We start from the raw sequence: 12,892 nt of genomic DNA on the forward strand, positions 1-12,892 counted from the left end.
TTTCTCTGGCCAAAATATTGAGTTACGACGGTGTTTCCTAATCTCAGCACTTTTTGATATAATAAAAGACGATTGGAGCTTAAATAATTTTTTTATTTTATATGATTATTTAAAATATAAAATGTAGAAAACAAATATATACTATAATAAACGAAGATCACTGAAAATATAAAATTGAAGTGATGTTATTAAATCGCCATTTGTTTTCACATCCTAAATATGCCATATTTGACGTGATGTTCGATAGGGGCGTTGAGACAAACTGAAAGACTTAAAGCTAACACCTTCCGCGTGTCTAGAGGATCTATAATCCCGTCATCCCATAACCTATTTTTTGTGTTATAAGCATGGTTCAATAATTATAAAATTCTAAGGTTACAAAAATAATTACTTAAATATCTTATCATCGTTTTTTCAAATAGCCAACTTCACAAAATTATTTTGTTTTAGGAGTCAATATCACTACCCCGAAATGAGATTAAAACCATTGAAAATGATTACTTTAAAGTATAAGTTAAGCATTCCAAGACTCAACTTGATCTTCTTCCTTTACTGTCTTACTGTAAATAATTCTCTGATTGGCTGGAATAAATAAATACGCAAAGTTATGGCTAAAAGTAAATTGCCTAAGCTTAGACATTTTGCCTATGAATGTAGGAAAGGCTTAGAAATCTGACGAAATAGAGAGGTGAAAATATTGAATCGGTATGTTAAAAATTGTGGAATAATCCAGCTCTAAATAATTTCCGTTATATTAAAAAATATTTGTTATAAAATTAAAACCCCATTGTTCACAACGTTAATTTGGGATTAATAAAAGGCAACAACTAAAAGTAAGTGATAGCCACTCTAGACTTGAAGGATGGTTTTATATAAATATTATTTTTTTTAAATTAAAATAGAGTGAAGATGCCTAAATAGGGTGTAAATGGGTCATTATATTTATATAAAATAGCTTGCTATTTTCAAAAGGTAACTTTCTTAACATGTGTCCATAAAAAGATAATGACTCAAGAAATGCCCAATATCATCAAACGATAAAAGGCCAGAGTCATCTAATATCATTAAATAAAATTTAAAAAAATACCCATTACCTGGCTGTAGAATAATAAGGGCTGCCCTCAAACTCGAACTGTTCCAAGATGGGATTTTTAATCTTCCCACTTTCTTCGGCGCTCAACGCTTTCCGTCCTTCGTTGCGAGCCACTTTATCGGCAGCTATTTGTTCGAGAACATTGGCCGCTTGCTCCCCACCCATCACCGATATGCGACTATTGGGCCAGGAGAACAAAAAGCGAGGACTAATATGTAAAAATAAATAAATAAGGGAATAAACTATGTTGAAATAACTATAAGTCCTAGATCACTTCTTGAACGCAGGGTGCTGAGCTAAATAATGACGGTAAAAAATAGCGTTTTTGCGTTTTAAACGGGGGGTGTAAAAAGAAGTCATCAAGAACGACGTTTAAATATAGCAGAAGCGAGAAGAAAGTATTTTTTTTTTGAAAAACTTGAAAGCTCGCCCGCACATCCCATAATTTCCGGCCCCGTAAGACCCACCAACTATGCAGGTTATTTTGGGGACAGTGGCGCAAGCAACCGCGTTCACCATTTTGGCCCCGTGCTTAGCTATTCCTTCGCTTTCGGCTCTTTGGCCTACCATAAAACCTTTCATATTTTTTTTTTAAAAAAATGGTATAAATAATAAAATAAAAATGAACGTTTCTAAATTAAATTTTCCGCGCTGTAAAGTTTAATATTCTTCGTTTTCATGTCCGTCTAAAAATAGAGCAAGTCAGCCAAAATGGATTAAGGACTTTCGAGCGGAATTGATTCCTTCACGCGATAATAAATTCCTTAGAGTGAGAGAGGAATCATGTAAATAATCCATAAGCCACAAACACTAATCATCCAAGAGTCTCGCTATTCTTTTACATGCCTCTTCATATCTATAGCTCCTCAATTCCAATTTACCTATATAAAGAAACTAAAAGGAACCGCTCCTCAGACTCGCGTTTGTGTAGCGTCCTATGCGCGTTTATTATAAAACGGTTAATTTTTTTTTGGCGAATATCCGCCTAATAATACAACCCTTAAAATCGGGGACCTGAAGGCCCTAAGTTCGAGCCGTATTTTAATTTATATAAATGTTCCCGGGTCGGGGCAAAAAAATCCGGTCCAGGCCGGCTTTGAAAACATAAAACCCGGGCCGAGTATATTTTTTCAAAAAAATCAGGGCCGACAGTGCTATCTGCTTTAAAATAATCCTTTTCAAAATAAAAATCATCGAATTAATGATAAACATATTTTTTTAAGATTTTAGGAAAAGATTTAAAATTATATTGTCTAAATTTATATTTTCTTTAAAAAAAGTTTTACCAGTTATATTTTGCAGGAAGATGAGCGGTATTTTTCTCTGGCAACAAAGCTGAATGAAATGAGTAGCCTTTACCAATCAATATAAAAAAATATATATTAAAATAAAATATTACCAATATTTAATTTAAGATTAAAAACAGCTTTCTATAAAGCGCTTAGCTAATCATAAATTGACCTGTGTTAAATTATATTATTTTATATTATTGTAAATTATATTATTTAATATTATTGTACACTTGCCCACTTATATTAAAATTGTGTTGCATATACCTTTACCTTTGATTGAGGCGTGACATACACGTTTTGTGACAACTATAAACTAATTTATTCTCCAAAATAAATTTAGTTCTAGGTCGCTGATTTCTAAACTTTCGTTTTAAATCTCATATGTTTTCAATAAGATCCTATCTGGAGAATGGTAACAGATTTATATTATGATCCTTTCAAGGTTTTTGCAGATTTAGTGGTATGAAAAAGGGAACCCATCTCACTGGAAGGTTTGACTTGTCCTAACAAATGAATTGGTAGAATCAGCACTTAGTTGACGATATCGATATTTAAGAGTCATTATTATATTAAACATAATATATCCAATACCTGTTGCACTTATACAACCCCATACTATTATGCTATGTGGAAACTTAACTATTCTTTGTAAGCAATAAGGATAGAAGATTTTGCTTATGTCTTTATAACTTTATTTCATATTGCAACAAAATCTGTACAATATTTTAATTCATCAATGATTGAGTTCCCCGTTGTATTTTGTCTAATTTAACTATTTCTACCAATAATCTGCTTTAGTAATGTCGTTATAAATAGTTTCTTCTTAGACTATATGAAATAGCATGATGTAAACATTTCAAATGAGCTTTTTTATATTATAGAAAGAATGTCTATCTTAGTAGATAGGTTGATATTAATTGCAGAAATTCCATGAAACTTTTTTTATTTTTGAAGAATTCCTCTTAAGATGTCCTCTAATCTGTGAAGGCTGAAAACCACCGATATTTACACATTTCTTTAATATATCTCTAATGGAAAATTAACATATGGCAAATTAATTCATCTTTCTTCCATAATTTCATCTGTTCTGGCAATTATATTTGTTCACGCTTTTATCCAGTTGAAGAAAATAAAATTAATGGTATAAATTAATTAAGTTATAATTGTTTTTTTTAAAAAAAGCAGACGATTGTTTTTTAAAAAAGCAGATGATTGTTTTTTCTATATGAGACTATTTGAATGATCGTAGCGATAAGGTATTATTTTCTTATTAATTATAAAAATATATATTTATACACTAATTATATATATAATTGCTATTAATTAAGATTTTTAATTTTTCTTAAGAGATCAATAATTATTTATGAATTCCTAAGATTTAATGTAAGCCTGGGTGCTCTTGCATAAGAATAAGGTGGGGCAGTAATCTGAAAAAGTAAGCCTGCCCGAACGGGCTTCAGGTTGGGCCTACTTCATATTGGTTCGGGTTGGACTTGGACCGGGACCTAGTAAAACAAATTCGTGCCGAACCGGTCTTAAATAGAAATGATATATTTATATAATATTCTCGCGAGACACAATGCTCCTATAATTTCTATTTGTTGGTAAGATGATCTAAAATTCGATTACGTTCAGTGCAAAAAATTATAAAACTATATTAGAAAAATTTATATTTGTATAATATCTAAATAAATTCTGGCCAAAGGGGGGGGGGTATAATTTCTATTTCCGGGTGGGGCTTTTCGGGACAAAAAAAAATCGTTTGGGATCGGGCTGAGCGCCGGGCTCGAAAAACTAGGCCCGATGCAGATCATTAGTGTAGTATATTTAGTTATAAAATAAGTTTGGAACCGGAAATATCACCCTGGAAAACAGGGCTTAAATTTAGAATCTAAAACCAACTATTCAGGACAGGAAACAATATCCTTTACTTGATTCGTTTTTCTCGAGGGCTAATATGTTTAATGTAATTTCATGCATAACATGATTCGTAATATATAACTCAATTTTATCGATTCCTTCCCTTCTTTCTCTCATATTTCTAGCTCGTGATAAAACTAACCTTTAGGGCAGATTCGGAAAATAAGACTCCATTATTGCCTATAATGCCGACTTGGATGCCGTGAATCTTGCTATATCCTATTCCGGTAAAAATAAAGATTATATATATATAATATTTTTGAATGATTTGGAAAATTTATCAAATGTCATAATGTAAGATTTCTTTTTTTTTCTTCCTATTTTCATTCCTGAAGCGCCGCAAGAAAAGTACGTAAAATTTGATGGAGACATGAATGTCAGGGCTATCATATCTCGCCCTTTAATATTTCTGACTCCTGACACTTAACAGGGTGTATTCCTGATTCTTGATGATAGATATGGATAAGAGTCGAGGATAATTGAGCCTGTTGTTGATCGGTAGGACATAAGGGGATACTTAGGTGGAGCAATGTAACCTCAAGATTGGTGATCCCTTCGGATATATCGGCGGACCCCCGAGGTGTGATCAGCTGTTTAAGAAGGGTCTATAAATTGTGTGGCATGGGTAAAAGTGCATAATTAGGACTCCAAAGTAATTCATCGTATTCCACGTAGGAAGAGCCATTGGCTAATAAGAGAATGCGATCTCAATCGATAAGGGGTAGTGGCTATATTGGGGAAGAGTCGCGGAAGGAATCACGGAGGATTTTGAAAGAATTATTATTGGAAAACGGAGTGAATACAGTAATGTTATGAAAATTTACAAGTTAAATTGATATGACACCTTAGCCCCCAAAAACGGCAAAGGTGTTTAATACCGTTGATATATCATGTTGTAGTTCATAGAAAAAATGAATAGAAAGTATAATTAATTATTCCTTATTTTTCGCAATAGATATTATGATCATATAAAAGATCTTCCATTTGTAAAAAATAATGTATTTTTGACGTGAAATTTTTGAATAATAAAAATTATAAATAAAAAGGATTTAACAATTCGAAGAATTATTAGTTTTAAGTCAATGGCATATATATAATACCTAGACTGACGATTCTTAAAATGCATTTTTAGGTATCGTCCCTCTAATTCGTATGAAAATTTAGGAAATAGGTTTTTTGTCGTATTGCAATAGTTCGTTCCCCAAAAAAAGCCAATTTGCAATAGTTCGTTCCCAAAGTAGTTTGTTCCCAAAATAATTATGAAAATCCAAGAGATTAAAGCTAAATCGCAACAATTATCAATAAGAAAATTGGAAATTAAAGTATATATTATTTAATTTGCATATAATAATTAATTTTTTTAGAAAACTAGACAAAACAAAGAGTGCATATTTTATGGAGACCATTAGTCCAAGTAAATAGTATCTTTTAGATATTTATATCATTTTTAAACAAAGCTATTATTCAAATTCTAATAATCAAATGGTTCAATATAGTTTGATTAAATCAAAATACAACAATAATATTATCTATTCTAACAAAAATTTAATTCAATTTATACATTATCATGCAAAAAAAAGAGATTGCATTTTTATATATTAATTAAAATTTTTATTATGAGATATTTGATATAAATTTTAATAATGTTATATCAAAGATATATTTATAATGCAATTGTGCTGTCTATTATATATTAATGGATCTAGAGTATTAAGAGTTTGCTAAAATATTGTAAATTATCTGCTATTTATATCATTTTTAAACAAAGCTATTATTCAAATTCTAATAATCATATGGTTCTATATAGTTTGATTAAATCAAAATACAACAATAATATTAACTATTCTAACAAAAATTTAATTCAATTTATACATTATCATGCAAAAAAAAGAGATTGCATTTTTATATATTAATTAAAATTTTTATTATGAGATATTTGATATAAATTTTAATAATGTTATATCAAAGATATATTTATAAAACAATTGTGCTGTCTATTATATATAAATGGATCTAGAGTATTAAGAGTTTGCTAAAATATTATAAATTATCTGCTATTTATTTTTTAATATATACTGTTCTTGTATTAATATAAATATTAATTACCATTTAGCCATTTAAATTTAATTTAAAATAAAGAGCATTTTTTAATTTATTTGTCAAATCTGTTACAACGTTTCAAAATTATACAATTTTATAACGCTTCAAATATATTTGTGGCCATTTTAGGTCATTTGACGTTTTTTCACAAATGTTCATACGATCTAGTGGACCCTAACCCATTTTTAAGCGTCGCTAAAAGCAAATCAGCTGGACCCGCCATTTTGTATTAGGAATTATTCTCATGTTAAAAACTAGTATTAAATTGATAACTAGCTTCCTTATAAAATCCGGTATTTCTTTAATAAATTTTGCATCAGATATTGGAATAAATTAGGCTCTCGTTTAAAATTTTAATAATGATTAGTGTATCCAAGATGACGTCTCCAGCTGATATTGATGTACACTTTTAGAAATGAATCGTCAGTCTAAGTATTATATATGTCATTGGTTCATATATAAAAATGAATAGCCTGACTTTTCTGTTTCCCCTCAATGATTTTACAAAATAAGACGAATATGATATTTTTTCAAAATTAAATTGGTAAAAAATTTTTTTTTATAAAATAAAGTAAACCCGTTACGATGGTATCCCCGTATAAGGCTTTGAATTCGCGGAATTCGCTTCCGTCAACTATCCTCATAATCAGCTTATTTTTAAAAAAAACGCAAAAAAAATAATTAAAATATTTCGGTTATAATCAGGGAACTTGATTTAATAGTCAAGAATATCTGGCGATTTTAAAATAAATTCGGTATAAGGGGCGTTCTAGTTAAATTACGCTACTTTTAAAACGCTTTCAATGTTAAAAGATAGGAGATAAGTTGCTGATATCTAGATTTTAAACCATGTTTTTTTAAAAAAAAAACTATGTGGAATTTGGCGGCACATTTTTTTGGATCTAACCTCTCAATATTACACCTTCGCCTAAGCCCGAATTCCATATACAATAATCGGTATGTGGCTATCTACCGACATCTTTTTATTAATTTTACTATTAAAAATAAGTCCCAAAAACATCTTAGGTTAGTTTATCTTATAACATCGTTGTTTATCTCGTTTAATTCCTAAATATTGAGCTAATCAATAAAGGCATAATTATGAATATTGGAACGTTATTACCTCTCTAACATCGTAGGCCCTTTTCAAGTTGGACCCCACTATTCCGTAAATTTCTTCTGGGTCGTATAAGGGTTCCTCGTAATCCTGGATCTTCATCTTGCCATGTTTATAAAAACAATAAGGTAGATACATTTCTATTCAATAATAATATAATTAGATAAATTCTTCCTTTCCACTTTTTCCTTCTCCCTCTCACTCCAATGTGTTTGGTGATAAGTATCAGGTGGTAACCTGAGCAAGGCCTTTGTCGGTCTGGTAATTTAAGTCCTTAACAATGTCCTTACATAGGCTCAAAGCATGGAAATCGTTTTCCGCGTAATAATCGCAAACTCCAGATGTCCTAAACAAGCAGTTTATAATTTTTTAATTCCAGCATAATACAAGTGCATAATAATTGAAACTTGCAGTGCAAATCCGCGCCCCCTAATTGTTCGGCCGATATCTCTTCACCGGTTGCCGCTTTCACCTTTTAAAAATTATTCGATATGAGAACTAGAAAAAAATTGTTACATCTATTTTTTTTATTTGTGTGTATTATTATAATATTTTCAATCGGTGCACTGGTCTTTTTCTTTAAAATTTTTTTTTCCCCATCTCTGAGGCAGTAATTTATAATATTTATAAAAGAAAATTTTTTTTTTACCAAGGGAGGACCCCCAAGGAAAATAGTGGCTTGCTGTTTGACTATAACGTTTTGGTCGGCCATGGCTGGCACGTAGGCGCCTCCAGCGGTACAACTTCCCATCACGATTGCTATCTTTATGCATAATATTAAATAGAAATAGTAAAAAAAATATATATATATCCTCTTAGCCTACGTCCAAGAACGCAATTATCACAGGTTTGTATTTGGGAATGGCGAAATCGCAACATGCCAGGACATAGCCTGAAAGCTCCCTAACATCCAGAGATATAGATGGCCTGGCCGTAATCAGTCAATAAGGAATCCCTTCCAAGTTTAAAAAAAACTTACAAATCTTTGTGACGGTCAGGCCGGTTTTAATTATGGAATGGTATATACTACTTGGGGTATTTTGAGAGACGACATATTGGCTTGATTGTAAAATATTCTTCCGAAATGTTCTTTGTCAGGAAAAACTTCGGCTTGTCGGGGTAGATTGGCCCCACCTGAGTCAACTACAATCAATAATAATATTTTTAAAAAAATATATAATTGTAATCTGTTCAGTGGCGTATCCAGGATTTTCTTATGGGGGGGGGGGAATTTTTTTGGGGGGTTCGCCCCCAAACCCTTCTTACCTGACCTTCGGCCAGCTTTTCCCAGGCCTTCTGCCGGGTCTTATGTTTTAGCTATTCTATTAAATTATTCATAATTTAATAACAATTATATTTCTATTTTTAACTATTATTTACTAATTCGTGCTTATGGATATTACAAGCCTATTTTTTTTATTATTTTAAGTTAGTTACATTATATTTAAGTTAGGTATATTATATTTAATAAAGTTTTTTTTAAATGTAAAGTTGAAATAAAGTTTAATGTCATTTTTTTTTTATAAAATTTGCTTTAAAAACTAGCCTCAGCTTAAATTCTCATACAATATAAGTAGAATATAATTTTTTTTATTGAAAATACTAATAGTAGCGTATATATAATATTGACTAGAAAAAAATTTAAAAAATAATTTTTTTTTAACTTCTTATTAAATACAATATTATACAATTTTTTTTATTAAAGACTATAACTATAATGTGATTTTTAATTTGCGTGGAAATGTTGCCAATTCATCAAGAATTTCGTTTGTCGTTGGAACCAAATCTCATATTTAACAGAGCTAACCCATTTAGCCGAGATTCGGAAGTAGTACTTCGTAAATATGTTTTCAACCTTCTCAAGCTGGAAACTTTCATTCGTACATGTTGTAATAGGCCAATATGCAAGAATATAAAACAACTTTAAAATATTAGGAAATTGAGCCAAGGTTTTTTTACACCGAATGAGCGAACAATAGCATGCTCAGGGAAAATAGCTAAACGTAATAAATATTTATACCACAATTCGAATTCATTGATTAAATTTATTTCAGTATCTATATCATAGGAATAAAATTTTGCTATATCTAATTTTACCAATAGTGGCATTAAAAAACGAAGAAGGATCTTTGGGTAATAAAACTTGAAGATTGCTAAAGACTTGTTTTTTATCCAAAAACCGTACTTTTATTTGTGATAAAAAAGTATCTAAGAATTGGATGAAAATGGATATTTTATAATATTCTTCAGTTGAGCCAATATTTATTTTACATCTCAATAATTGTCTAATAAAATTTAGCCTTCGATTCAACGTCTAGATAAATATTATGAAAATATTCATCTACATTCATGCTTATTGTATCTACCTATCGCCAAATCAATAACTGAACCAAATCTAAATTTGGTTTTTGTAAATTTCTACAAAGTAAGGAAAATAATTTATTGATGCAACTAGCAGCAATGATAAACTCTGATTGATCAATTGAATTCAATAATGATATCGCTTCTGACGACACATTACTTTTTTTCATGCTCAGTCTTATACTTTTGTATTTCTATTTCTTCTGTTCTGCAAAATGGAAGTAAAAATGATAAATATTAAAAAAATTATAGATAATTATTAATAATTAAATTATTATTAAAAATATTTATTAATTCTAACTCACTAATAATTTTGAATTTAATAAAATAATTATACATAATAATAAAATAAATTACCATTTTATTTCAATCTCTTTGACTTAAAATTTTTCCATTTTATCAATATTTTAGAATAATGTTAATGTAAAGGAAATTTTAATAAAATTTATTTATAAAAAATAAGTTTTATGTTAGAATATTGATATTCAAATATTTGTAAAATTTTATTAGGGGGGGGGGGGGTAAATTTTTATTAGCTTAAAATGATATTTATGAAAACACTCAAATTTGCGATGAGGGGGTGGGGAGATTTCGCCCTTTCCCCCCAATTGGTTACGTGCTTGAATCTGTTTGTTTATAGGACTTAAAATACAAATTTTAAATGACTTAATTTAGACATTTACCAAATGTCTGGTATAATCATATATATATATATATATATGGAATCTGATGAATTAATTGATCTTGATGATCAAATTGATAAAAATGGTTGACTAAAATATAAATTCCCATTTAATTATGAATCCTTATTAATTATGCATATGCTTAAATCTTCATGGTGATATAGAAATTGTAAACATTAGTTTTAAATAATTAATATTTAAAATTTATTGACTAATCTATGGATCCCTATGCTTGCTAATTATGCATTGCTTAAAAAATACAAAAGTAATATCATGTTTAGCCCTTTATAGTTTCTAGTGATTAAGTCAAGTGAAAGAATACTTCAGGAGCATACCATTCTATAAAGATTCAATAATAATACACCTATATATAGAGAAGATAGGTAAAAGGACAAAAGAAAGAATTACCACACTCCCTTTCAATTACCATTTTTTTAAATTAAAAATATATTATCATTGTGAGCAGCATTTAAACTATTAGTTATTATACTTTTATTATAATTATTTAAATCAATTGTAATATTTTTTTAATCATTTTTATTGATTAATAGCTTTGTTGAAATATACCTTAATTTTTATTCAGTCAAATTAATTGTTTTGCTAACTTACCCCATTTTATAATTCATTATATATTATATTTCACTTGAAATATATTGCATGTCTGATAAAAAAAATCTCTTTCTTTATTTCTTTCTCTCTTTATATTTCACTTAAAATATATAGCATGTTTGATAAATAAAAATTATAATCATTTGTTTTCTATTGAATAACTTTTTTAAGCTCAATTATTAAACTAAATTGCTTTACCTTAGAATATCACAAAATAAATATAGTTCTGATGTATTTGGGGATCTGAATCACCTGGAGGTGTCAAGATCAATTTCATTTTTAAAATTGATTCCTAATTAGCAAAGATTCAAAATGGCTAAAAATGCTTATTTTCAGCAAGTTTGTCTTCGATTTTTATTATAATGTCAAGTCACATGCATTTTTTGTAAAAATAAACGTTTTTAGAGCGAGATAATATCAAAATATTATGGAGAGGGGGGGGGGAGGTTTGTATTAGTGACATAAGATGATCACTTCATTTTGTGATTGATTCATCATTTAGATAAATATAACTTGAACCATGGAGATGAAATTTAGAACAACCATTATTTCACATTATCTATCACCGATTATGGAAATTTTTTATTATTAATTTAGGGGTTGAAATAAAAAAATATTAAATATAATTAGTACATCAAATACCTAAATATATGCAGGGTAACATATTTTGCCAAGCAATTTCTTGAGCCCTTAAATGTTTCTTTACAGTCATAGGATAATAAGTGCCACCCTTTACAGTTGCATCATTGGCTATTATCATGCATTTAATTCTATTTTATTTTTTATGTTTAATTATTTTTGTGCACAAAAAACAATTAAATACCCTGATATAGCCCCAATTCCAGTAACTATTCCAGCAGAATTAATACTGTCATCATACATGCCAAATGCTGCTAGTTGAGAAGTTTCCAAGAATGGTGATCTAAAATTAAAGTTGAAAAGACCTATGATAAAATTAAAGTTTATACCCATCATCTAGCAGGTAGTCAATTCTTTCTCTAACTAACAATTTACCTTTAGATTTATGATAAAGTTTCAATTTTTCATTTCCTATAATTAAGGAGATCACAAAAGAAACATGAAATTATGAAATACCTTTCTCAATTTCATTTGTTTTGTTTTTGAGATCGAGCACCAATTTTCGCATAGATTTATCATTGAACTAAATGTATTTAACTTTTCATTTATAAATGACATATTACTTGGAAATCTTGATCCTTATCAACCTGAGATTGCAAAGCAAATTTAGAAAAGTTTCTGAAATTTCTTACTTTTGTGAGGTATCTATGTTTGCATAACATATGATATTTAAAAAACATATGATTTTCATGATGTCCACAAGGCATATTTAATAAACTTTTTAATATATGGTTAGGGTCCACCCAATATATTTAGTGTAAACAGATCAATTCTAGCCGTTTTTTAAAAACGACAAAACCAATATTTTATTCAGTCAAATATTGCCTAGACTTAGACGTCTTAACCTTTGGGCTATCTTGACCAAAATTATCATGATTGGGTCATTTTTTTCTGGATAAAATATTGATTTCCGTTTTTTAAAATAAGTCTAGTCGATTAACAAACTAAACATATTCTTTAAATGATTATGATTTCTAAGAAAATTTGAGGTTTTATTTTATATAATCATTTGCCGTAATAAATATTTTGTTTTTAAATGATTTTTCAATTTCTCAAATAATATAGTTTAATTTGATCA

The 12,892-nt window shown here is 29.0% G+C and overlaps 1 protein-coding gene across 1 annotated transcript; it reads right to left on the reverse strand.

Moving 5' to 3' along the window:
* Window positions 1-72: 72 nt before the first annotated feature.
* On the reverse strand, window positions 73-12,474 carry LOC135927368 (methylcrotonoyl-CoA carboxylase beta chain, mitochondrial-like). The gene is made up of 16 exons (XM_065463336.1): window positions 12,378-12,474; window positions 12,271-12,337; window positions 12,144-12,225; window positions 11,999-12,097; window positions 11,818-11,945; window positions 8,553-8,665; window positions 8,172-8,285; window positions 7,930-7,994; window positions 7,760-7,868; window positions 7,529-7,612; window positions 6,983-7,055; window positions 4,448-4,524; window positions 2,380-2,446; window positions 1,512-1,668; window positions 1,095-1,301; window positions 73-327 (listed from the first exon to the last, which is right to left on the reverse strand). The coding sequence occupies exons 2-16, from the start codon at window positions 12,320-12,322 to the stop codon at window positions 207-209; spliced, it is 1,548 nt and encodes a 515-aa protein (XP_065319408.1). The 5' UTR covers window positions 12,323-12,337; window positions 12,378-12,474; the 3' UTR covers window positions 73-206.
* Window positions 12,475-12,892: the final 418 nt, after the last annotated feature.

Source organism: Gordionus sp. m RMFG-2023, chromosome 3 (assembly GCF_954871325.1).
Source record: "Gordionus sp. m RMFG-2023 chromosome 3, tfGorSpeb1-WG-v2, whole genome shotgun sequence".
Classification (NCBI taxonomy): Eukaryota; Metazoa; Nematomorpha; class Gordioida; order Chordodea; family Parachordodidae; genus Gordionus; species Gordionus sp. m RMFG-2023.

Excerpts from the sequence above, each read along its gene's own strand:
- LOC135927368 (XM_065463336.1), bottom strand. The coding sequence starts at position 12,322 with ATGCGAAAATTGGTGCTCGATCTCAAAAACAAAACAAATGAAATTGAG. Across the intron at positions 2,447-4,447 it reads TTTCCGAATCTGCCCTAAAG|GCTACTCATTTCATTCAGCT; the intron begins GTTAGTTTTATC and ends TGATTGGTAAAG. Across the intron at positions 1,669-2,379 it reads CTTCCTGCAAAATATAACTG|GTTTTATGGTAGGCCAAAGA; the intron begins GTAAAACTTTTT and ends AAAATATGAAAG.